At 43.9% G+C, this 25,252-nt stretch overlaps 1 protein-coding gene across 5 annotated transcripts; it reads right to left on the reverse strand.

Annotated features, from left to right (window-relative positions):
* Positions 1-145: 145 nt before the first annotated feature.
* Positions 146-24,279, reverse strand: LOC134155370 (cystathionine beta-synthase-like protein). 5 transcript variants are annotated; one of them, XM_062602504.1, is made up of 18 exons: positions 24,125-24,279; positions 17,946-18,076; positions 16,616-16,800; positions 15,921-16,027; positions 15,074-15,208; positions 13,187-13,266; positions 11,782-11,916; positions 11,173-11,242; positions 9,820-9,911; positions 8,830-8,955; positions 8,087-8,171; positions 7,786-7,891; positions 6,867-6,941; positions 6,022-6,156; positions 5,160-5,268; positions 4,422-4,451; positions 2,311-2,395; positions 146-642 (listed from the first exon to the last, which is right to left on the reverse strand). In XM_062602504.1, the coding sequence occupies exons 2-18, from the start codon at positions 17,985-17,987 to the stop codon at positions 533-535; spliced, it is 1,707 nt and encodes a 568-aa protein (XP_062458488.1). In that variant the 5' UTR covers positions 17,988-18,076; positions 24,125-24,279; the 3' UTR covers positions 146-532. The 5 variants fall into 5 exon arrangements, with proteins under 5 accessions (XP_062458488.1, XP_062458484.1, XP_062458485.1 ...); XM_062602500.1 differs by having other exon boundaries at positions 16,616-16,827; XM_062602501.1 differs by having other exon boundaries at positions 16,616-16,827; positions 24,120-24,224.
* Positions 24,280-25,252: the final 973 nt, after the last annotated feature.

Below are 25,252 nucleotides of genomic sequence, written 5' to 3' on the forward strand. Positions count from 1 at the left end.
TCCTCTTTACTCTGCTGTCACCACCAAAGGGGAAACCCCTCTTTCCTCTCAGCACACTCCAGTCCCATTTTTGCCTCCATGCAGGCATTATCTAACTTAAGACTCTTGTACAAAATAAAAAAAAAAAAGTTTAGCTCTCTTGGGCCTTTGCTTCTGTAACTCTTTATTTCAACACGTTTTGTGAATCTGAAACAATGCATTGGAAGGCCAGACTTCAGACATAACAAGTAAGGAACATACCAATTAATTTAGGCATTATTTTTACATATATATATATATAGAAGTAAAAAAAATAAATTGTCTTGGTGAGAAACATTGTGTAACTTATTTAAGATACAAGTCTCCAGAAGCTGTGTAATACAGCAAAATGCACTGGCTGTGTAGCTGACACCAGAACAGCTGACTGCTTATTTTCAGAATTTAAAAAAAAAGAAACACCCTAAGGACAGACCATTCTACCTTGGAAATAAACCTGATTCTTTGTTGGAGATTGCAAAATGTTCTTGAAGAGGCTCCATGTTGCTGCTTGTGTTTAGGTGGACTTTCTTTCCCGTTCTCGTGCAGTCACAAAGTTAAGCAGGTCGATGGCTGTAACGATGCCGAACACCATTTGCCGCTTGCTAGAGGAACCGTCAGTGTGATCTACACAGAAACAAAGAGGGGATTCTGCCCTTAGGAGCCACAAAACCACAAACATCCCACTTGCCTTTAATGGCATTGTTTGTAAAGGCACGTGCCAAGCCATGCCAGCTCCAAGTGTCAGGGCCTGTTGATCGAGATTGTCACCACTGATGACCCTTGTACATCGAGGGGGAATGTGCACCTTGACAAACAGTCACACAGAAGTGGCAAGGATTTTCATTTCAGAAAGGCTCCTCAATAAAAAAGCTACAGAAACTGAAACTGATGATGGGAGGAAGGATAAGGGTTAATCAGACTTACTTTTCTTGACATGAAAATTCAAACCAAATCCTCTGTTATGAAAGATATTTTCCTCATACATTAGTTTCTGAGGGTCTATTCAATACAGCTGCAAACTGGTATTATCCTATTAGAACCAGAGGCCACTACCTGAGGACATGTAACATTACCATCTATCTTCCTACACCACTACCAAATACAGAATTAGTGTAAAAATCACAATACAACATTTTTCCATTTATAACCAAATGACTTATTAACCATCTAATCATTGCTGCATTGAGAGTGCAGGTTCAAGTGATTTCATTGTGAGCATAAGCCTTTGACCTGGGAGCCAAGTGGCTAAGTGACCTTTATCTGTGGTTTAAGTTGCGGTTCCTAAAGTCTAGCTGTCTTGAGATGCTTAGCTTACTCATATCCTCAGTTGTTCAGCCAGCTGGATTGTCCTGAACTTTTCAGTTATTCAATCACTGTTCCATAGCAAGCTTCCAGGGACATTCTAGGTTTATGAATAGTTAGCACAGAGTCAAAAGCACATCTTTATGGAGATTATCAGGAACAAGCCCAAATTTGATGTCTGCTCTTCATTTACAGTTATAATTGAGACAGGTGTCAGACAAATTCATCTGCTGAGTCTTAATACTGTTTTTTAGCCTAGTTTCTCAGTGCTTGTTAATTTGCAAGTTGCCCACTAAAAAGACAAACCAGGAAAAAATATTGTTCACATATAACAGTGATATACTCTAGCTTTGAATATTTATTTAGTCATTCCCAGTTCATAAAGAAGGCAGTGTAAAGAGTTTCAAGAAGGCTGATGAAAAGTAGAGTTCGGAGGAAAAACATAAAGTAAAGGGGAACAAGTTAGTTAAACAAAATAAGCAGGAATAAGAAATACTAAGCTGTCTTGCAATGGTGATGTCAGTGTTGACATCCAGATCTTACCAAATTTCATGAAGTTGTAATAAAGGTTTTGCTTTAGAAAGGCAAAAAAAATGTAGTTAACCTGGGACACTCAGTGTGGTGGAACTGCTGGAAGTTGCATGATAGGAGTAGGAAGAAGCAAAGCTCAATTGTATTGCAGGAGCTCATTCACTGGCTTACTGCTACTAATAAAGCTGCTGTACAACAGACTAGACTCAGGCATTCAGTTTTGAGCAGTAACTTGCTCCAAAAGCAGGTACATTACAGGATGTGAGGTTATTAATGGATTTAACATTTACTCTGCAAGAATTAAAGTGCTAGTGTCTTACTAAGTGTTAGTAGCACATAGTTCCATACACAGAAAGAGAATTTGGCTTCTTCAGAACTTGTTTACACCTTCACAGTTGTACTTGCTTTTTGTTACTACTCAAAGATTATCTCTTACATGCCACAGAACATCATACTCACATTGAATTTGTTCATGAACCACTAGAGCAAAGTGGTCAATTTCCAGGATATGAGAGAGTTTCCCCAAGCTGTCTTTCAGGTTAATCTGAGGAGAGAGTTACAAAACTTAAACAAAACAGTCCTTTATACATAAAGTATATCCCCATATACTTTATGTAGTATTAAAACAATACATCAGCATTATATACTGCTCCCATCTGAAGTATTGTAAAACACTAACAGATCAAGGCCAACTTAAAAGATCAGTTTTCTTTGGTTTTGATTTCAAGAATACAGAACAAAAAATGAAGCACTACATGAAGTTTTTCATTCTGGTTCTGTAAACATAATGAATATGCCGAACACACTGAACATCTGAGAAATGTTAATGATGGAAGAAGGTCAAGTGTTCCATGTGTCTCACAAAAGGAGTTATCGTAACACTCATTATACTTGGTGATTCTACCCTAGCAAGACTGGGAAAAAGTGAATGAATCTGTCAATCAATCATTGTGGAAAGCAAATACAATCTACAAAGGAGGCAGGGGAAGAGAAAAGCACAAACAAGCCAAAACCAAGAGTAAAGATTGCTCAGCTAACACTGTATTCACGTACAAAGGAAGGAACTAGGAATTAAAAATTCATTTTTAGTGAGGTCCAACATTACAAAGGCTAGACAAGAAAGCACCTATGTTGACTACAGAAAGAATACAGATCCTTCTAAAATACTTAGCCAATCCCCTGCTGGAATCATTTGAAAGAATGCACAAAACTCTTCTTCCTACATGCTTTAATGTATGAAACAGCAGCAACAGGTTCATTATCCAGTGACTCTCCCAGGTAACAGCAGCACCCACCATCTGACATACTTTCATTAAAGGGGATTAAAAGAATTTATAGCAAAGTGTTGCACCGCAGATTAAAATGCCTTTATCCTGCCATGAGGTCAGCTTGTAACTGAGGAATAAGTGCCGCAGCATAAACAGTTGGGCTGCACTGGAACACAGAGCTCTCATTAACACACTGTAAGTTAGAAGAGATCAAAAGGACCCCCAGTAGCCTGTGTTTAAGGGACGAGCAGGCTACAGTGCATGCTGAAACACCAATCCTTAAACCTGTAGACCAGGTGAGGGTGGAGAGAAATCTAGACCTACTGCTGCATCAAGTCAACTGTCAGTCACCACCACTGACAGACAAGCAGTTTTGTGTGCAATCATGCATGCAAAGCCTAACTTTTGAACCCAAGTTCAAAGGTCACTGAAGGGGTAGAGCCCCTTGCCATCTGATTGTGTATAATCAATAGACCTGTCTTCAGGAACAGGGTAGACTAAAGATAATCAGGACAAGGAGCCCACAGGCAGCACTGGGACAACTACGAAGACATAAACTGGAACTAACACCTGACTCCACAAGAACAACCCTCCTCTCCTTTAACACACAGCACTTGTTTGGATTGGCAAATTATCCTATGGTTAGTGTTTCAAAGCCCTAGTGTTGTATTCTACTGGAGACTTTAAAAAAAGTTATAACCATTACTCTTCCATTCTAAAAGATCTCCACAAAATAACTGTGGTGCTCACATCAAAGAATAGCTTTGCCTTGGTAGTCACCGGTTAAGCCAACCTCATACTGGTGCAGGCTGTGGTACAGATCCTAACTGTAGCACATCAAAAGTCATTTCATGACATGATCTGTTTTCCCAGTTTTACCAATAAACAAGTCAAATAAGCCTGACTAAAGTGGTAAGAAAAGCAAAATCCACAATACTTCTGATGTTATGTGCATTTAACTGTGTTGCTTCATTAAATCATCAATTCAAACGGAAAATAACCACAGAATGACACTTCTAGTTAGCATGTTAACAATACCACCACTTCTATGTCACTCCCCTTGCATCCTCCACCATGGAAAAGACAAAACTAAAGGCAAATGAAAAGGTTAAGCTGTTCATTACTGAAGAAGCATAAGAAACTTCAAGCTGCTCATGGAAAAAAAACACAACCTCAGAAGTGCAGAGAATTGGCTACCGCAGCTAACACCATTGTAGCTACAAAACTGCACACCACCAGCCCCAGGAACTCTTAAGGTGCCCAAGTGAGGGAGAATATGAACTAAGCAGTTTTGTTACGCACCATATTTCCACCTGATGCTTGATTATCTGTCTGGGAAGGAAAAAAATATATTTACATTTGTCCATAAAGAACTAGCATCATTTCTCAACCTCAGGGACTTGGTAGTTTGTGGACTGAATGGAAACATTACATATACTTCTGGAATACAGCACCTCATCTAGTGTGGGACAGTGTTGAAGCCAAAGCCTGGTGAAAACTAGGTCAAGCATTCTGTGTTAAAAACAAAATCCTTTTCCTGCAAGAGAAGCAAAGCAACAGTAACAACAAATGTATTTTAGAAGAGCTGGGAAGTTGTGGTATCTTGGCATACCACATTGGATGAACAGGTAAAAGTGACTAACATCAAAATTCACATAGCTTGACAACATTAGGTTTTGGCAGCCACCTTGTGTTTCAGTAAGGCATCTGATACAAAAGGCAAACGTTTGTTTTCTGGCTGATACAGAAATTACTTAGAAGAGTTGTTTCAACAACTCCCTGTCACTTCTCCTGGTTACATTGCCATCTGTGCCAGGATTTTTGGGGAAAGAGGAAAGGACAAGCATACTAGAAGAAAGCCTGTTGAAGTAATGGAATAGAATTATGTAGAGACACAACTCAAACCTGGGTGCTATTAAGTAACCTAGCACATCTGTGCTCAGTAACCTTACCCAACCCGATGCCACTGTAGTGTTAGGGCATGTACAGTAGTAGTACTTTGAACCATAGAACTAGGAGTTGTAGAATATACCTGCTTACCTGTTTAAATTGGTTGTAGATTACTTTGCTAACTTCATCAGAAGGCTGAACTTTTCCAGCAAGCAGTGAAGAAAGCATGTTACCCAGAGTAACCATGCCCAAAATCACCCTGGGGAAAGAGAGAGAGAAGATAACATATAAGGATAATCAACATAAAAGCCTCAGGTATTCCTGTAGATAAAAGCATCAGCTCTCAGCCAGCCTGGAGAAGTCAGTTCAACTGCTTCATGATATAAAGCAACATTAGTGATGGTATACTTGGATTCTTTGCCTCCGCAGGAGGCAGAGTCCAGTTCTCAGAAGCTCTGGAGCCTCACACAGAAGTCAGCAGGGTGCCTGGCCCTTCTGAACATCAGGCCCTTTGTATCTCTAGTCCTTGCAACTGGAGAGTTTCTTGCAATCCAAGAGAGCTTCTGAAAAGCACAACTTCACTCTTTTAACCCCTCATCTCTTTCTAGGGGTCACTACAACATTGCACTATAATGCAGAGTTCTGAAGAAACTAGGTGAAAGCTGTTGTGGAGATGGGTAGGTTTGGGGTTGTTTGTTTTAAACATGAAGTTTTGCTTTGTGAAGTTAAACAGCTATTATAAGAAACAATGAAAATACCCTGCAGAAACACAGTAAGTATGTCATAATAATCATTAGAAGCTTATTACGTGAAGGGCAGGACAGTACAGGCATGACAACATACTAAGTCCAGCACTGGTGTGTTTAAGGTAGCATTTCTGAACTGTGTTACTGTAACTGAAGAAAGATGAGTGACAGGATATTATACTTCTTGTAACCACTTAAAAGACTTCCCCTGGGACCTGGTGAGGGAAGTGATACATATAGATGAATAATGATATATGTGGACATACCCAGATTCATCAACAACTGGTACCTGGTCGAATCCCTTCTCCCGCAGAATTTCAATAGTCTTTGCACAGGTAACAGTTGGAAGCACAGTAAGGGGAGCAGAGAGGCTTAGCTCCTGAACACTGATGTTCCACCACCTGGGGATGAAATAAAAAACAAACCCACACAAGTCTTACGGAGAGAACAAAACCAGTCAGTTATCCACATACAGTGGACTTCAACACTACAGGGATAACAAAAGGCTGCAGGGAAGAGTCAGGATTCAGTCAGAGCCAGCAAAGCTTCAAGGCTCTCAAGTTTTCTCCCCAGTATCAGAAAGTCACTGCAGTGTGAGAAGGCTGTAAGACCAAAAGTCTTTTCCTCATTTCATCTACTTCCTAGGATTACAGATAGTTGGTGGAGAGTACTGATCTCCCTAGTTTCATTATTTGTACCTTAAACAGAAAATTTTGTGCTCCTACTCCAAGAGCCAGCCATATTTACAGTCATTATAGGCACCAATTTAGGGAAGATCCCCTTCCACTTACGTAGACTCACAAAGCTTTGCATTCAAGGACACTGTTCTCAGAAGGGTTCTCTGTGAACTACTTTTTCATTTCAGATACAACCCTTTTCATGAAAAAAAAATCATCAAGTACCAAGTTTTCCTTTGCTGCCATGCAACTCAAAGAAGGATATCAAATAATTTAAGCAGACCTGATTAATAGCTGCAATTATGCATCAACACAATAGCATGAAATATTAGCTAAATCAAAGGTAGTGTAAATTGAAATAGCTTTAATTTAGCAACTGCCATGAAGTCAACTGAATAGACTCATGAAAATTCAAATGGATCTGACATGCTTACCAAGGTTTTTTGCCAGGGTCCTCTTCTTTCATAAACCCTTTCTGAATCATCCATTTGTCACTCAAGAACTTGGACCTGGAAAAGTATCAGGAAGTGAAAAGCTCATTAGCAGGCTGAACATCTGACAGCAAACTTAATACTATAACAGAGGCAACTGTTTTCAGCTCACTACCGCTAACAACTAGAGTGTAATGGAAAACGTATTGCCATTTGCCATCCAACCTTATGGGACACTGACCCACGCAGCCAGGGACATTGAGAAGAAAAAGGAATCCCATATGAAACAGTTTCAAGTACATGAGTCTCTTGCAATACAATAGACACATAGCCTGGAACAGTGAAGTGCCAACCTGTACTCAGGCAAGGTCTATCTTAGTTTCTAGCTGTCTAGTGTTGTGTTGGATGCAATGGAAGTCAGGAAACACAACTAAAACCACCATGTTTTGGGATATGTTTCGGGATATGTTTCAGTGTGGTAGGACAGAAACTTCTTGGCACAGCTCAAAGTCCCCACACTTCCACCTGTAAACTCACTCCAACACTGGCTGCTGCTACAGTAGTGCTGTGTTCTGCTGTGGACACAGGCAGAGAGAGCAGACAGCCTTACAGGGACTCTTCCACTAATGGGCTGATACCCATGGTAAACAGTGAAAGCAAGCTTTTTCCTGTGATAGATCCTATCCAGTGATGGTTATATACTGAAGTCAGACACAAGAAGTGGCTCAGCTTTCAGAGGCCTAAGCTCATTTCTACTTCATGTCAGATCCTTTCTAGATACCTCAGAAGTTGTGTCCCAGACACATTCCTTGCTTGGGTAACTTGGTCCTGTAAAAAATATGTATTCAACTCGCCACTGCTATAAGGAGGTCTGAAGGACTGTCTCACCCTTTTCCCAGAGAGAAAGCAAGCAGGTTCTTACATATAGTTCCTGATAGAGTCAGGGAGGATAACAACACATTTCTGACCTTCCTTCAGCTCTTTGGCTGCCTTCACAGCTACAGACATGGCACTGCCTGAGCTGCCACCTGTCAAAATGCAGATCAGAAACAAAACTGTCAAACTGTAAGTGAAATGAGAAAGCATGAGAAGAAGGGAGACCACAGAGGAGCCCAGGGTGAAGAAGACAGCTTCTGAAGTGGCAGGAGGTCCCCCTGACCTGCACAAGGCTTCAACCTCCCACACTATTCAGAGAAACTCAAAGGATTTGCATCTGCTCTTACCACACAGCAGTCCTTCCTCTCGGATCAGCATGCGTGCTAAAGCAAACGACTCCTCATCGTTGCTCTTGTACCACTGGTCCACTGTCTGGGAAGGAGCAGGAAGACAGAAAAAAGGGTATATTTAAATGAGGAAGACTAGGGAAGCTACACAACTAGTGTGAATTCAACTCATGTTCTTTGAGGTAACAGCTGCCCAACTGAGCCCTAGCCATGTGCCTGGGTTTCCATCCTCCAAATGCCAAGTGGCTTTTTTTCACCAAGGTAAGACGATCACATTAACACAACAGACTCCTTATTGAAACCTCGCTGTGAGAACAGGCTGTGGCGAGACAGACACAAAGAGCATCAGTTTCCTCCCATCTTGGAGGGCTTCCCAGGAACACAAGCGCTGCTCACAACAGTCATACCACTTTTGGCCAGGAGGGGTTGGGATGCTCTGTTGGTTGGTTCTGGCTTGGGGTTTTGGGTTTATTTTAATTGATTGACTGGGCTGAGTTTAAAGAGAAAAAGAAAGGTTCTGTGTTCTAGGAAAATGTTATCTGCTCGCAGCATTTGTAAACTAATGTGGCCATTGCAGAAACTTTTCAAGGACTCCTTTTGCTGATGGAACGGGAATAGCTCTGTCTGCTAGCCCTCACCTTTCAGCTCAAAGAAATATTTCCCCAAGTTTTACTTCCACCTTTCACCTCACTTGTGCATCCCAACAGAGGACAAAAGTCAGTAAACGAAGAAGCATGACTCACAGATCTATCCAACACTGTGGGGACAAAATCATATCCAATTCCTTCCACTTCATACATTGTCTTGTCAGTCTTGTTCAGTTCTTCTGGTGTAGCAAGGATGGAGCCTTCAGGATCAACACCTATAATCTGAAGAAGCAGTTTTCACTTTGGCTACTATGATACATTGTTTTTGAGAGTACAGCTATTTACTCATGAGCACTGGCCTCTTTACAGCTGTTTGTGTCACACTGGCTACACACACAGCCAAGCTAACAGCAAGCTAGTCTCCTATTCATTTCTTCCTGGCAACATTCACCTCCCCTGTGAGCAAAATGTTTTGCTGCTTCTGGCCCCTTGGCAACCCATCCTGTCTCCTCAGGCTGTGGACACTAAGTGAAGGGCACCATCCTGTTTTACATGGGCTCTGCTTGGTTTAAACAGAAGACAGGGTTTCTGTGAAACAAGACTATCGTTCTTCACATGTAAGGCACCGCTGCAGCCAATATATTTGTGCCAAGTGTAAGCAGGTAAGTATTATTTTGTTTACCACTCCCTGTCTGTAGGCAAGTATTCACAATTGAAACACAATACCAACTTCTGTGAGGAAATCTAACACAGTACACAGGTAGACACATAGGTTGGTGTGTGCAGAAAAAAGTTCACTGGGTAGAACCTGGGCAGCTCCAGACAAGTTAGTGAAGGCACAGTCTGAAAGGGGACACAAAACTGCAATACACACCAGTGAAGGAAGTTTCTCAGACACCCCATGAAGGGATCTGAGGGCAAGTTTTCATCTGCTGAGACAAACCTGAACTCTGGTCACCAGTGAGACCGACCTGTCATTATTTCAGACAGCCTGACAACTTTTCTTTGCTGCTTAGAACTACCTTTTAACTGAGAAAATCCATGAGCTTCCCATAGAGACCCAGGGCAGGCTTGCAAGGAATGGCACGGGCCAAGTGGAGCAGTTTGGAGTTCACCCCACTACAGAAAAATAGGTTTGCCACTTACTTTGCAACCTGGACACTTCTCCTTTAGCTTTCTGGAGATACCAGTAATAGTGCCTCCTGTGCCAGCTGTAGCCACCAGCATGTCTATTTTTCCTGTTTAAGGATAGAAAACAGTTGTAAAATCTCCCCCAGAATCGTAGAACCATAGAATGGCTCGGGCTGGAAAGTACCTTAAAGACAATCTAGTTCCAATCCCCCTGCCATGGGCCAGGTTGCTCAAAGCCCCATCCAGCCTTGAACACTTCCAGGGAAGAATGAGGGATTAAAACCCCACTTACTCCAAGTATGGACTTTCTTCAACAAAATGCAAAAAGTGTCAGAAAAGGCTCTTTGTTTCCCAAGAGCTGTTATGAGACCTACCTTGAGACCACCTTTCTCAATCTTTATTTATTTCAGCAGTGGTTTTGAAATATTCATTCAATGGGCTAGCAAGGCACCAATTTGTGGTACTCTGGACACAGATGGAGGTGGCTCATACAGGAGACACCTGTAGTTTTACTGTTACCATATTTCCTGACACAGATAATTAATTTTCTAACTTAAAATAGACAGCCCATTATATTAGATAATTTACTGAACAAGTGCCAAGTGCATGGGATAGGCACCATTTTAGAGAACTGTTAACACAACTACTCTTTCATTTTCACATGATAAATACTGTTTTGGTCATTGTCATGAGCACTATTTTATAAGGCAGATCACTAGCCTCTTACATTACTTCATTCTACTGCCTATGGCAAATGCCTACATGGTAGGCTGCAGCCTATTCATCACACTGAATGCCTCCAACAGCTCTCAATCCAATTCCTCAGCCGGGAGTTAGCCCAGCTAAAGCTCTCTGCTGCCACACTTCAACCATTTCTGGTACTCCAACTCAGCTGCCTAGAGCTAACATTGAAGTGATCTGTGCAGACTAAAAACGTCTTACTGGTGACATCTGCAACACAGAGCAGTTTCTACTCCTGAGGACTCCGAAGTGAAGAAGCTACCAGAGTGCTTGAGTATTTGGTCTGAGGCTGTACCTATGTTTGTATTTTTGAGCTGAGAAAAATGACCCTATTCATTCATGCCAGTCTATCTGTGGCTTTCTTTTTTTTAATAAGATAACTTAAGCATCACTGTTTTCTCCACCTGATCACAAGCAAAAGAGTCTAAAAATTAAAGCATCTTTCTTTAATGGGGAAAAAAAAAAGCATTACTACAACTACCCAAATAAGGTAATTCTCTAACGACACCCAGCATAGGCATGGGATTTGCTATATCAAAATCCGTGCATTCTCATCCACCTCAGTACTCATTCTCCAAGAACCTAACAGTAAGAGACTAATAGGGACCCACTGAAAAGCAAGCATACCTTCACACTGCTGCAGGATCTCTTCAGCTGTGGTGTCATAGTGTGCCAGGGGGTTGCTGGCATTACGGTACTATATTGAAAGACAAAATAGCCAATTAAGTAGACCAGAAAGACAAAATTCACATTGTGAGGCATTTCAAAAACATGGCTAAAATTCCCAAAGCCCCACAACAGCTGCATATACCCTTTCCACACTGCTTCCTTATCTATCATCTGGACCTAGGCAGAGTACCTGAGGGGAGATACAACCTTCCTAAGTGACCTAATTTAAGAGTAGTTCTAAGGTGCCAGCACCCACTAATGCCATGATCAGTCCTGTCTGTGGGACAGTTTCTTTTAGGTACGTCATGACCCTTGTGCCCATTCTTCTACAAAGGAGTGCCCATGTGGCAGCAAAACCCCTGTTTTGCAGTTTCTGCAAACATGAGCTCGTTGCTGCCCTCTAATGACTATAAAAACTTGCTACCCCACAGCATGGTGACAGCTCAGCTTCCGACCTCAGACATCTTTTCCTCCAGATACACACTTCAGGTGTTGAACAGTCAGCCAAGGGCACTAAGGAACAAGCAATACCTCTTCCCATGCCATGCCTGACGCCTTGGCTCTTACCTGGTCTAGTATGTGCGCATTGGGGATTTCGTTTTTCAGTCTCCATGCTACACCCACGTGAGATTCGGGAGAATCAAATCTAGCAGTAGTTGGGGTCCTCACAATCTCAGCACCCAAAGCTCTCAAGACATCCACCTGTAGCAAATAAAGGTGGTCACAACTCCAGAAAACACTCTCCCAGTACAGAGACTTCACTAGGATACAGGGGAAAGAAAACCTCTTCCCTTTCGCCTGGCCTGCAATAGCCTCCTTAGGAGTTCTCCTAGACCCCAGCCTCACATCACTGTGCCATGGGTCCAAATCCTTAATGTCACTTGATCTTAAAAAAAGCTTTACTGAGAAGATAGAGGTCAAATTCCTGCCTCTATCCTCAGCCTTCAGGCCTGTAGGGACTATTTTTACATATTGAGAAGACTTACTGAGGCAAAACACCATCTCCTCTTATGCTGGTCACGTATGTTCCACACTCCAACAGTGCTGTTAGCCCAGTATTTTAAGTGCAGATTATGCATATGTACCTCATCCTTTGGACACAGGCAGCAAACAAAATCCTCCAAGACCCTATGCACCACTCAACTGTAACCACTCACAAGTGCAAACTGATGATACCGAGATAAGGCAAAGCCTGTCTTCAGAAAGGAGGGAGGCCTTTGGTGCTGCATACCACCAATGACCATGCAGTACCTCTCCCTCCGCAGCACGTAAGAGCAAACAATAGGTATAGGCCTTCAGGGGATATTGTTCTTATTTGTGACACTGCCTTTCAGTTGGAACACTGGAAGTGATTGAATGGAAATAAGCAGTTTTACTGACAATTTGCTGCCTCAACTATGAGTCACATGGGATCTCTTCTCTACTCTCTACTCTTCTTTTGGCTGCAGGTGTAGCACCGCAGGACAGGGCTTGGTCTAGAGCTAGATGTTTTGTGCTTTCCACAGTGAAGGTAAGTTGGCATTACTCAGGCACCTTTTCCTTCCCCTTTGTTGTTGTGGTGGCACAACTCAGATGCTTGCCAGTACTGCTCAGTGTAACCTGAGGATCTCAACAGGCTCTCTCACAGCCTTGCTTCAGCATTGCTTTCTTTCATCCTCCTTTGCTCAGTGACAGAGAGCTAATCCAGGGACATGTAGTCACTTCAATGGGCTAGGTAAATCTCAAGTTCCTTTGACATTTGTATTTAAAACAGCTATATCAGTTTTCAAAGTGACAGTGCTGTGGGGATGGGTCTTAAAAGACATTTTCTGTCCATGGATTTCTCTGGGCTCTGGCAACAGCCCCTCAGCAGAGTTGAGAGACCAAATGCCTAAATCTTGGTTGCTAAAGGCACAGCACTCATCTGCACCAGGAGCTCTGCAAGTGCAAACCTCCTTATTTGTAAATTCTTGAAAATAAAAACAGATGTGACCTTCTCCATGCTCATTTTCTCTGGCATCACAATGATACAGCGGTAACCCTTCACTGCTGCAGCCAAGGCCAACCCGATTCCTGCAAGCAAAGACATGTAGAGTATTTAGTGAGGAGCAACAAAGAGCAAAACCCACAATGCTAGCTTTGGCATGCCCTGGCTTTAATCAGATTTTCACCAGAGGCTTGAGTACAGTGTCTCTAGAGGTATGGCAAAAGGAACATTTCTGGCTATTGAGGAGAACTGGATTTACAGATGCTGCTAGTTCTCTGAGGATCACAACCAACACAAAGTTTAGCCAAGGATGGGAAAACTTGACTTGTACAAACTACTAGCTTTAACACATGCATATTCCCTTTCTCCTGTCTCAGCCACTTTATCTGGTAAAGGAATGAGCTTTAAGCTAAAGAAGACTAGAGCAATCATTTTGATACTGTCAGAAGAGCATTAAAGACCCATTTCTGCCTTAAATCCCTAGTCTGCAATGGGCTGAAACTAAGTCCTTTCAGAAAAGATGTGATTTAGATGCTGTTTGTGATTGAGGCTCTAATGCACTGTCTCAACTTGCTACCACAGTGAAGTACCTTGACAGTTAGAGACAGACACCTCATTTCTACTTTAAACATCTTCACCTCCAGCCTGATTTCTGCCTTCTAGCTTGTCACTGTCTGCCTACCTGAAGAGCTAAGCTCAGAACTGCCTCCCCTATAGAAGAGAAGCTTACACCTGTCATCAGATAACCTTTCTGCTGGATAAGCTAAACAGATCGAGTTAGTTGATATGGGCACTAGGCACAATACCAACACATGCTCATGACAATGCCTCACAGGCACTTCACCCCACACAGAGACTTGCTTGTTCAAAGCTGGCTCTGTTTCTAGACTAGGCTGGATTGATTAGGGGTGGGGAAAAAAAAAAAAGTAGTCTTTAACTGTTCCTGTAAGAGAAGAATAACCTACACCTCTAGTAAATCAAGTAGTGGTTAAATACTAGGGGGGTGAGCCCAAAGAAACTTTTCTCAGCATATTACAGATAAATAAGGATGCCAAAAAAAAAAAAAAAAAGACAGCAAAGGCCTCACTAAGGCTGAGGACTGAAGAGAAGCCTTCCAGCACTTTCCCTCTTTCCATTTTGGTCTGTGATGAAGAAAGTATTTTGAGACCTGAACTCTACCACTTTGTAGGTTCTGCTACTCAACTGCAAATGCAACAAACATCAACACAGGACTTTGGCTGAGGGAGAAGTGGGATGCAGAGAGGACAAAAATATAACACATTAGCTCCTACATTTAACATACTCAGTAGCTCTAAGCAGTTGTCTAGAGCAAAATCCAGTTCTCTCAGGTTACTGTCTGCCCTGGTCTTTGCTTTTACATTAAAAGATAGCTTTCTGAAGTAATTGTTTTGTATCTCCTTCAGTTCTGCCTTCTTTCTATCTTTTGGGTTCTGTGACAAGGAGAATCCTGTAAAACCTATAGACCAGAAAGCAGGATATGATAGTATGACCTCAGAAGGGGAAGATCCAGATTCACACCAGCCTTTTGGTGCTTTTTTCCCCAATAATTTCAGTCAGACTTTCATTTCTGAATAGGGCCTAAATATCCTGGTGAATCTGGGCTAAAACTTCTTTTATTTTAAAGCAAAGAGCCCCTGCAAATTGAACAGGCCTCCTTCCCACCTGCATAGCCTGGTCAGCATAGGCCATTGCAAAACTGTTCCTTGTGTGAGATGGAAGAGGCACTGCTCCCTACACCATGCAAGCAGGAAGAGATCCTCTTTCTTCCCTGCACAGACGGCCTCCATGCTCCAATCTTAAGTCTTGCCTTTTCCAGGAAAACCATCACAGCATTTTCCCCCACACTTTGCTAGAGATCTCTCCATTCCCTACCTGTGTTTCCAGAGGTTGGCTCTATGATCGTGTCCCCAGGCTTCAAGATCCCAGCCTTCTCAGCATCCTCTACCATCCTCAGGCTGACACGGTCCTTCACACTGCCCCCAGCATTGAAGAACTCACATTTTGCCACTGGAAACAAAGAAACCAAGCAGAGTTCTTAAACAGCAGTAATTTGCTAAATAGACTGCTTATGCCTCAAATATCTGCAAGAGCAACAATGTTAACATGTCTGTCCAATTCACCTCAGTGTTTCACACCACCAGAGATGGGGATTCAGTTCACAGCATCTCCACTGTTATGGGTCACAACAACATGGCAAGTTTCGTACTTGATGCTGGACACAGAAGCCAAGCCACTCATATTCTGTCAGTCTCCTCAAAATATGACCTCTCCTTTAATCTTTACTGTTTATTACAGTCCAGTCATTAAGATAAAAAGCCCCTTGGCTCTTCTAGTGCAATAGCATGGGGGAAGAGAATTCCACCAATACACCTTACCTCTTCCCCTGTACATTCCTCAGCCAAAGAGTTTCTGATCAACCTGGAAGTTTCTCCCCTTGTTCAGCCTACACTTTGATTTCAGTACTCCCAGCATTAATCCTTTCAGTGGTGCTAAACACCACCTTTCAGGACTCTGATCAGAGCCTCCAGATATCTCCAGCATAGTTGGGGTTTAAACAAAACAGCAAACCATTCACTGACAGTTTCATTACTTTAATTGTTTCCTGTGATCTTCAGTGATAACTGCAGATCTGTATTTTGCACACACTGATGTATACTCTGAATATGAGAAGCAGCCATAAACTTCATATATTTGATTTTCGGCCTGCAGCAGTACTCACAGAGTTCACACTTGAGCCCATACTGTTTCCCAATCTTGTTGATTTGCACCAAAGGTGTATTGCCAACTTTATCCAGGATGCTTGGCAGGATTTTCAGAGGCTCTGGCCTGGTACACATACAAACAAAGTCAGTTTATTCACAAAGGGAGCCACAGGCAGGTCATACAAAAGTAACACAGTATTTCCGATGCTTTTTCAATCATCCTTCTCCCTCCTTTTCACGAGAGTTAATTTTTGTAAATATTTTAGTTTAAAATAGTGTCAGTTGGATACAGATTCACAAACATTCAGTCCTTGATCCAAAACAAGGATTAACCAGACATCAAGCCAAGTGCTGAGGCAAGAATTAAGTGCTCTGTACTTCCTCCTGGCATGAAGTAGCTTAACACTGCTCAGAGGCTGCTATTTTACAAGCAAAAGGCATTAACAGTGCAATCTTTCATCAATTCAGGGAACTGCTTGCCAGGTTACTTAAAATAAGGCAGTTTAGTCCATGTACATTTGCATTTTTGGTGCAAGGCCCCTTATATGCTTAATCTGGATTCTTAGCTTTGCTTATACATGGGAATTAAAAGCACTAGCATACAGGCTAAACAGCATCAATTTAAATCAGTCATCTTTTGTTAAATCCACATAGCTCTGAGGGGTCCAGGATTAGTGATGCACTGAAAATTAGCGCTGTATGTAATACTTACAGAGTAGTATGACGATGGGGTGAGGCAGAGAGGGGTTTCCCCAGCTTCCATGTACATTTGCTGGGTGTATCAGGGCGGATCCACTCCCTTTCCTTCTCATTAGCTTTGCAGTTCCCATTGTTCCTCTCACCAGAGACACAGTTTTTGCCAGGTGCATGAGGGCATGAATTTGTCTCTGGCTTCTCCTGGGAAGGAACCATAGGCATTTCATCCTTGGGGATGGGGGGAAAAATTAAATAAAAGAGGGGGAGAGTAATTCATACGCCTTGCTGCAACAAGGTCAGAGCATTCTTTGAGGTTATCTAAGTTACTTAAGTTCTGCACCACAGGAGAACCCCATTCACATCACTGGCCCCCCTAAAATGATTTTTAATCATTTTACTAATAAGGACTCCTTATTCTTGTCTCTGTCTCATCACCACCATATCTACTGCCAGCCTAGTGTTTCAGCATGCAGTATTTCTGCGGGAAGCCTGAACAGCAACTACCCTGGTGGCAGTTTTCAGGAGAACAGTATTGCCTATAAGCTAAAATGGGCAATGGCAACAAGTAGCTTTTAACACCCACGAATAGGTACTGCCACACCCTAACTAACTAACTACTGCTAACACCCAAGAATAGGTACAGGAGATCCTGCCACTTGTACCCAAGACCCAGGCAGTAGGGGAGAAAGCATAGTACGTCCCAGTTACAGGACTGAAGTGTCCCAGTCTTGGTTTTCCTTTACATGAAAAAGGTCATAACAAATGGGTATTTTCACGGTCAGTTGATGCTTCCATCGTACTGTGAAGATGGAAAAGCATTTCAGCATAGTTTTGCTTTGCTAAATCCTTATTGCCAAAACAAGAATCTTACCCTGCAACACTCAGTGCAAAAGCTCTATACAGTACCCTACATGAAGATAACTTAAACATGCTGAAGCATATGCTTACTGTAACTACCCTCCATAAATATCAAGAAAAGAGGACCAGTCTCATGGGAGACACCCCTCCCACACTGAAAAGCAGCTCTCCTAAATAAAACCTCCCCACTCTGAGCAGAAAGGAACACAGGAAGGCTACTTGGTGACTAATTAGAAAATGGTGCCAGAAGATCCTGCACTGCTCCTTGTGGTCATGAAGAAGAACTTCTCCAGAAAGGCCTCTGGTTTCAATGGCACCTACCTCCAGAGCATTCCAGAAAAACAAAACAAAACAAAAAAAAAAAAGAAAAAACAGAAAAAACACACCAAACAAACATTGAAATCCCTCTGGGGGTTTCACTTTCCCAAATTCTGGACACAGAAAGACTATTCCCCAGAAAACAATATTCCCCAGAAACCACTGAGTACCTTAGACAGAACAAAGGGCCTTTCGAACATCAACTTCTCCATGTTCTTTGGTGAAGGTGACAGCACAGTAGACTGGACTTTCTTCAGAAGACTGAGTACTGTGGGTCACAAGACTGGAACCCTCTTCAAAGCTGCAGATCATGCAAGTTAGGGAAAAAACAGAACAAAACCAATCAGGAAAGAGTCTCTCCTAGGGGCAAAACACACCTTTTGCTTTCTTAGGGAAAAAAAAAACCAGCTGAAAACAAAGTAAAAGTGACCTGTATAAATACGATTAAAAAACATAACAATCATGCAGCAGAGATATTGCACAAGAACAATGGAGGGTCTCCTGACTCTGCTCTTCCCACATTACCTTATCTTCGCTCTGCCTTGCCCTCTATAGTTCAGATCCAGGGAAGTAAGCAAAACCAGAATCTCTATTGGACTGACTGCAATTCCATAAGCTTGAAAGCTACATAAAGCAATAGCAAATACTCCAGTTCACATGATATGTACTTCTAAGCGACATCAAGGGTGAAAGGGCTTTGTGGTGCTATCACCAAAAGACCCTGTACACATCTTAGGAAACTCTCTTATACAGAAACAATTTCAGAGGCCTCTCTACCCTTGAGAAGACCAAAATCTCACAAGTTCCTATCCAAACTGAGTTATTGTTGCACATACAAACTTAGTGATGTTGGATATAACACAAACAGCAAACACTCCAACCAAAAGAAAGCAAGCAAATCTTCTATCAGGCTTCTTGTTTCAGAAAACAGCAAATATAAAATGCAAGCAGTGATTTCATTTCTCCTAACCTAAACAGTTCATACAGCCTGCCTGCTTCCTTTCCATTGAAGACAAAGACCTGGCTGAAGACTTGGAAAGTGTAGTGTTTTTCCTCCAGTATTTGTTTTTCTCAGCACCCTTTTGCAGCAAGATTCAGCTCTTTCCATTGCTGAATTGCACTAGGCCTGGAAACCGTCCCTCCTTCTTCTGACAAGTGCACACAAACCAGGCAAAGGTTAGATCAGACAGAGTTGATGGTCTGGTCATACACTTAAAAAAGAAAATAGAATCTGAATCACAGGACCAGTGATCCATTTGATCCTGCAAGTTAATATGCACCAGTAACCACTACTACCTTATGCACACCAATTCCTTTCTTCCATGCTGATTTAAAGAAAATGACTAAGGCGTTTAAATTGCCCTCCTTTAGGAACAAAAAGCCTTTGGAAGTGCCAACTTTCTCAGCTAAGTCTTAAAATAATTCTCCTTCTAGATACAAAGTCTTCCACACGACCAAAATGATACAATTCTACTTTATTGAGGTTAATACATGCGTAAAAGCCAAGAAGAACTACATCCTGACCTAGACTACTGACCAGGACTAGACTGAGAGATATCAGTCCAAGAAAACTAACATTCCATAAATACTTGTTCTTGGAATGCAGCTTTCCAAAAGCTGCCTTGTGAAGGATTCCCTCTAAACTAGGCAAGACAATACCATCTCACTCTCACTTCCCCTATTGTAAGGCAAAACCCCCACAATCCACTAATAACATGCTACACCTCTTGGAACTAGGAACAGCAGAATTAGGAAAAGCTGTATTTATTGCCTTCAGCCGAGCTGTGAGATTCTCTCATGTTTAGAACGGCAATAAAAAGCTTCAGCAATGGGGCTAGAATTCTGAACAAAAGTGAGGAGAGAGGAAAAAAGCTACCACAGGCATTGACAACAAAAATCCTGGCCCCAAATGCTAACATTAAGCAACATCATTCATCGGAAGGAACACAAGCTTCTGTTCAATAAATCCTTTTAAATAATTTTATTAGGCATTATTTTAAATAACCCCACACCCATCCAGCATAAACAGGTAAACATGCATATTTATTAAGCCAAATTCTAATCATACTAGCCTATAGTCAGTCCCAGCTATGATTACATTGACCAGCTATGGTCAACCTAATATGTTATGGTTTTGAAGAAGGGCAAAATCCTAGGACAGACTTCATTGTTCTACAGGGGAATTCTCACTACAGCAGTCAACAGAGACAGAAAAGCACCTGCAATGGCTTACAGTTATACCTAAGAAACAGGTCAGGAGCCCAAGAGCAACCTGTCATGTTCAGGGCCAACAGGAAGACTTCAGATCTTCCAGCTCCTTCAGTGCTACTGATGAGATTCCTGACACACCACCCAGAACATCCACTGGTGCTTACAGCCCTAAATGATGTAACTTCAGCAAATTAAGAGGCAGAGGTAGCCAGCCTAGGACATCCATGTTCCCCTCCCATGATCCTGCCCACAGGCCCAAATCAGGCCATAGGAAGCTGGTGCCTCTTTCTACTGGGGAGACCTTTGGGGAAGGTGGAAGGGGGTGATCAGAAATCACTAAAACAGAAGCTGACAGCAACTTCTTCGCTAGCCTGACCCTCTCCTCAGTCTTTCTTCTGGAGATACAGACTGGGGAGACAGGACAGAAGAATGGCAATTCTGCTTTTCTAACTGCAATGAGTGCTGCTCCAAAGAGTTTGAGGGAGATAAGCTGCAGGAAGAGTTGCCCATTTTCAGGAAATAAATTCTGCCAGCCTGAATTTAAGTTTGCTGTAAAAAAGAACACTCCCATAGCTAGCTGGGGGTGTGGGCAGAGTCTAACTAGAAAAGCCTGACTAACTTCTGGCATTAAATCTGATTTTTCTGTCTCATGCCCTGCAGAGAGAATTCACAGATCCATTTAAACCTAAGTCACAAAGGGGATTGAGACATAGGCAGAGATATGACATCCAGAGAGCCTCGTGGGCAAGGCTCACATCTCTGGATCCATCTCCACAGCAAACCCAAGACTATTTCTCAACTCCCATAGAGCACAACTGAAGGCCAGTGAGTGAAATTAATCCTCAAATAGCCTGAGTTGAACTCACACCATAGATATGTTAGGAGCTATGGCTTCTAAGGCTGTTTAGTCAGCACTAACATAGATATTTAAAGACTACCATGCATGCAAGAACCTAATTCATTTGAGTCTTGTCTGAAGCAGACATGAAGCTATCCAAAAGGCACATGTAAAAGATGAATCAGAGAGATGCCCCAAGGGCTGACAGCTCAGCAAGAGAGGAGATTATGTTGCATTTTGCTGTGGCCTGAGAATGGGAAACTTTGATGTTAAGCAGGTACTTTACTGTGTGAACAAGTAAACCACTGCAAACCAGTTATTCTGCTCACTCTGAGTATCACAGAATCTTAGAGAGCTTTAGGATCTTTACAGGTTACCAGACAAAGAAGTACCCATCCAGCCTTTGGAAGCTGTTCAGAAACACCACAGTTATAAGTGATCAGGAGACAGCAGACATTTGGGTTTTTTTTTTGTTTGATTTGTTGGTTGGGTTTTTGTGAGAGTGTGTGTGTGTGTGTCCATTGCCTTGCTAATTCCTCAGTGGCAGGCAGCTCCTGTGTCAGGAGGCATCAAGTGACCCAAAGTAACCAGGTTATTAATTAACACTGTGGCTCTAGGAAGAGATCCTTCAAGAACGGAAAGTCTTATTTCCATTTTCTTCTATAGAGGTGATGAGGGAACCTGTGCATGCAGCCCTAACACAGGTGTCTTCTGACATCCCCATTTTCTGAGCACATTTCAAGACTGTCTGGACTCACCTGATAAGTCTTCTAAGTGAAGACTGACGTCTCCAAGGAGCAAAACGGCATTAAAGACCAGAGAATACCTTATCTGCATTTTTAACTGCTGCAGTCAGAAGCTTTCTTTATTTCTTTCCCTGCTTCCAATTCCCTCTCTTTAGTCAGCACAAAGATGGACCAACACTACAGCCTGACCAGTGCGCCTGATCTGCCAAGCTCACCAGGTACAGGGAGAAAAGCATTACAGGTAGGGTAAGAGAGGCTCAGAGATTGAAAAAGTTGCCCATCATGACAAAAGAGTTGGAGCTCTGCTCTCAATTTCTGACCAGAACTATGAAATAAATGGAAGCACAGCTCCCCTTCCCCAGCATTACATTGCCTCACTGCAAGGCATAAGATCTTTTGTTAGCCTGGGGACCTCTGATCAAGTCAGGGACCTCTCATAAAGGCTGGCAGAGAACCGCTAGTCACCACTGCCTAGGCAGGAAGCCAGCTTTTTGGCCCATGCATGTTTCATGGGAAGGACCAACTGACACCCACTCTGGCTACATCTGCAGAGCTTTTGGCAGGCATCCACGGTGCAACCAAGAGCACGGTACACCCTGCTGTCTGCCCAGTTCCTGTGGGTCTCACGTGCAGACAGCAGGTACCTGCCAATAGCCAGAGGCCAGCCTATCCTGGCAGCTGCCAGGGCAGAGTGACACACCTGTGCAGCATGTATGCTCCAGGAAGCTGGTCCCCCATGACCCTGGCTACCAACCACAACTTTGAGAAGTACTACTCCAGCTCCCGGAAAGCAGGCTGATTAAGTCACACACACAGAGGCCACGATAGGGTACTAAAGATCTACCAACTAATATCAAAAAGGATGATCTGTCCAAACACCATAAGTACTGGACCTAACCTAGCACCCTAAACCGTACTTCATCAGTAGTGATCTCACTACAGCTATTCTCCTGCCAAGAAATGCCAGGCTCTGGGCCGGTCTCAGTTTTCTGGTAAATACCTTTCCTCCCTCACACAAAACCCCAGATTTTGCCTATTCCCATAGTCTGAGATTTCCCTCCCTTCTGCAGCACATGTTTTGCAGAATGTGGAGCTCTCATGCCTCAACTCAGGAAACAGGCTCATTAAAAGGGTAAACAGTCTAAGCAACTTTGCTGATATCTGAAGGGGTCCTGTAAGGATGCTGCGGAGGGACTGTTCATTAGGGACTGCAGTGATAGGACAAGGGGTAACAGGTTAAAACTTAAACAGGGGAAGTTTAGATTGGGTATAAGGAGGAAGTTCTTTACTGTAAGGGTGGTGAGGCACTGGAATGGGTTGCCCAAAGAAGTTGTGAATGCTCCATCCCTGGCAGTGTTCAAGGCCAGGCTGGACAAAGCCTTGGGTGATGTGGTTTAGTGTGAGGTGTCCCTGCCCACGGCGGGGGGGGGGGAGGGGGTGTGGAACTTAATGATCTTCCTAACTATTCTATGATTCTGTGATCTTAAGGTCCTTTCCAACCCTAACTATTCTATGATTCTATGATTAGGGCTCAGCACTCCAAACCTCGACGGTCAAAGGCTTCAGGATTAGAGAGATACACAGAAGACTAGTTACTCAAACCGGAACAAGAGAAGAACCGCTTGCTTTTCAAGTAGTGGCTCATTCAATAGTATGCCAGCAGCATTACTAACGCTTTTATTGGAGTTGCTCTCTCAGGTTTTAGTCAAGTTCAGACCCTTCCCAACGGAGGAAGGGCAATATATGAAATAAAACGTTAAGAAAACAAGCTTCTTGGTCCACTGCATTAGCCACACTTAACAAGAAAACATTGCCAAGAGACACTCAAATAAACAATGGATGACAGGCCAAGAACAGCTGAATCATGCAATGGTTTGGGTTGGAAAGGACCTTCAAAGGCCAACTAGTTCAACCCTCCTGCAATAAGCAGGCACATCTCTAACTAGAACACGTTGCCCACAACCACATCCAGCCTGGCCTTGAATGTCTCCAGGGGTGGCACACCTACCACCTCCCTGGGCAACCTGTGCCAGTAGAAGAGCTGGGGCCAAACCCAGAGAAGGCAAACAAAAGGCACACCGCCACCTCGCAAGCCCGTCTGCGAAGCCGAAAGCCGATCTTTCCTCCTCCCGCTCCCTGCTGGGCGGAGGCACTCCGCAGCCACCCTCTGGCCTGCCCAGGGCATCCCCAGGGCCGCTGCCCTCGCGGTTCCCCAGCAGGCACGCCGGCACCAGGGCTGGCTCCACGGCTCCGCTTGTCCAGCACGGCTCCGAGCTGCCCGTCCCCACCTCTTTCACCGAGCACAAAGAGAAACCGCGCAGCAGGACAGCATCCACCCCGCAAGCCCGCAGCCCGCCATCCTTCCCTGCAGCCCCAGGGAAGCATTCCTGAAGCAGCGCCCCCCTCAAAGTGATCGTTTAAAGGCCGCCGCCGCTGAGGCGCAGCGTGGCGCAGCCCACCCCAAGCTGAAGGATGACGCTTGGGGCGGCGGGAGGGGGACCCACCTGCCTCCTGCCTCCCCCCTCCCTCTCCCCACATGGGGCCACCACCTCACCCACGGGCGCTCCACAGGACGGCAGCGACAACCCGCGCTCCGGCAGAGCACCCAGAGGAGGAAGAGGAGGAGAAGGAGGAAGAGCCCGCGTGTCCCGGGCCGGCCCCGCTCACCGAGGGGAGAGAGCGGGAGCGCACACGGCGATTGGCAGCCACGGGGGCGTCGGCGAGCCAGAGACAGCCAATGGGGAGGCGGCGCGCGGCCACGGGGCACTGCCTCCTAGAAGAGGCGTGCTGGCCGGGCCGGGCCGGGCCGCATCTGACTGTGGGTTCGCGGCGGTGCCCAGCCCGGAGCGCTGCGGGGAAACCGGGGGCAAAAGGGCTGGGTTTCCCTCAACGGGCTTCGCGGGGTCCGCTCTGAGCTCGCTGCAGGCGCCATGGGGTGCGGGCCCGAGGGGGCGTGCCCAGGCCCCGGCCTTGGAAGGCCCATGGGCACCAACTGTCGGGAGGTAAAGGGATGTAAGCTGCTGGTCTCTTCCGAGCACTGTTTGTGCTACGGGCTGCTTGTATAATCTGTGGATAAAAAACTAAAACCCATGCAGGTTTCACAAAACAAACAAACAAAAAAAAAAGGTATTTCTTCCTAGAATTATGGCTTTCCAATAGCTGCCTTTCCCTCTAAACTAGGCAAGATAATACCATCTCACTCTCACTTCCTCTATTGTAAGGCAAAACCCCCACAATTCACTAACAACACCCTCCACCTCTTGAACTAGGAACAGCAGAATTAGGAAAAGCTGTATTTATTGCCTTCAACTGAGCTGTGAGATTCTCTCATGTTTAGAATGGCAGTAAAAAGCTTCAATAGTGGCACTACAACTCTGAACAAAAGTGAGGAGACAAAAAAGCTACCACAAGCATTGCCAACAAAAATGCTGTCCTCACATGCTAACCTTAAGCAACACGATTATGCTTGTATAATTTAGCAGAAAAAACACCAAAACCATACCCGCTGCAGAGGAGCAGCTGTGAGGGGAGCTCCACAGTTGGATCTGCAGCTCCATCACCTGAACCCCCTCTGAGGGCCTCTGGGTTGGACCTTGTGCTGCCAGCACTGCAGGCTGCCCCAGCCTGCCCAGGTTGGCATCAATGGGTAAAAAGGGCCCAAGCATCTCTCAGGCTCAGGTCA

The sequence above is a fragment of the Pezoporus occidentalis genome, unplaced genomic scaffold, assembly GCF_034315485.1.
Source record: "Pezoporus occidentalis ecotype Australia unplaced genomic scaffold, CSIRO_AGI_Poc_V1 ctg77, whole genome shotgun sequence".
Taxonomy (NCBI): Eukaryota; Metazoa; Chordata; class Aves; order Psittaciformes; family Psittacidae; genus Pezoporus; species Pezoporus occidentalis.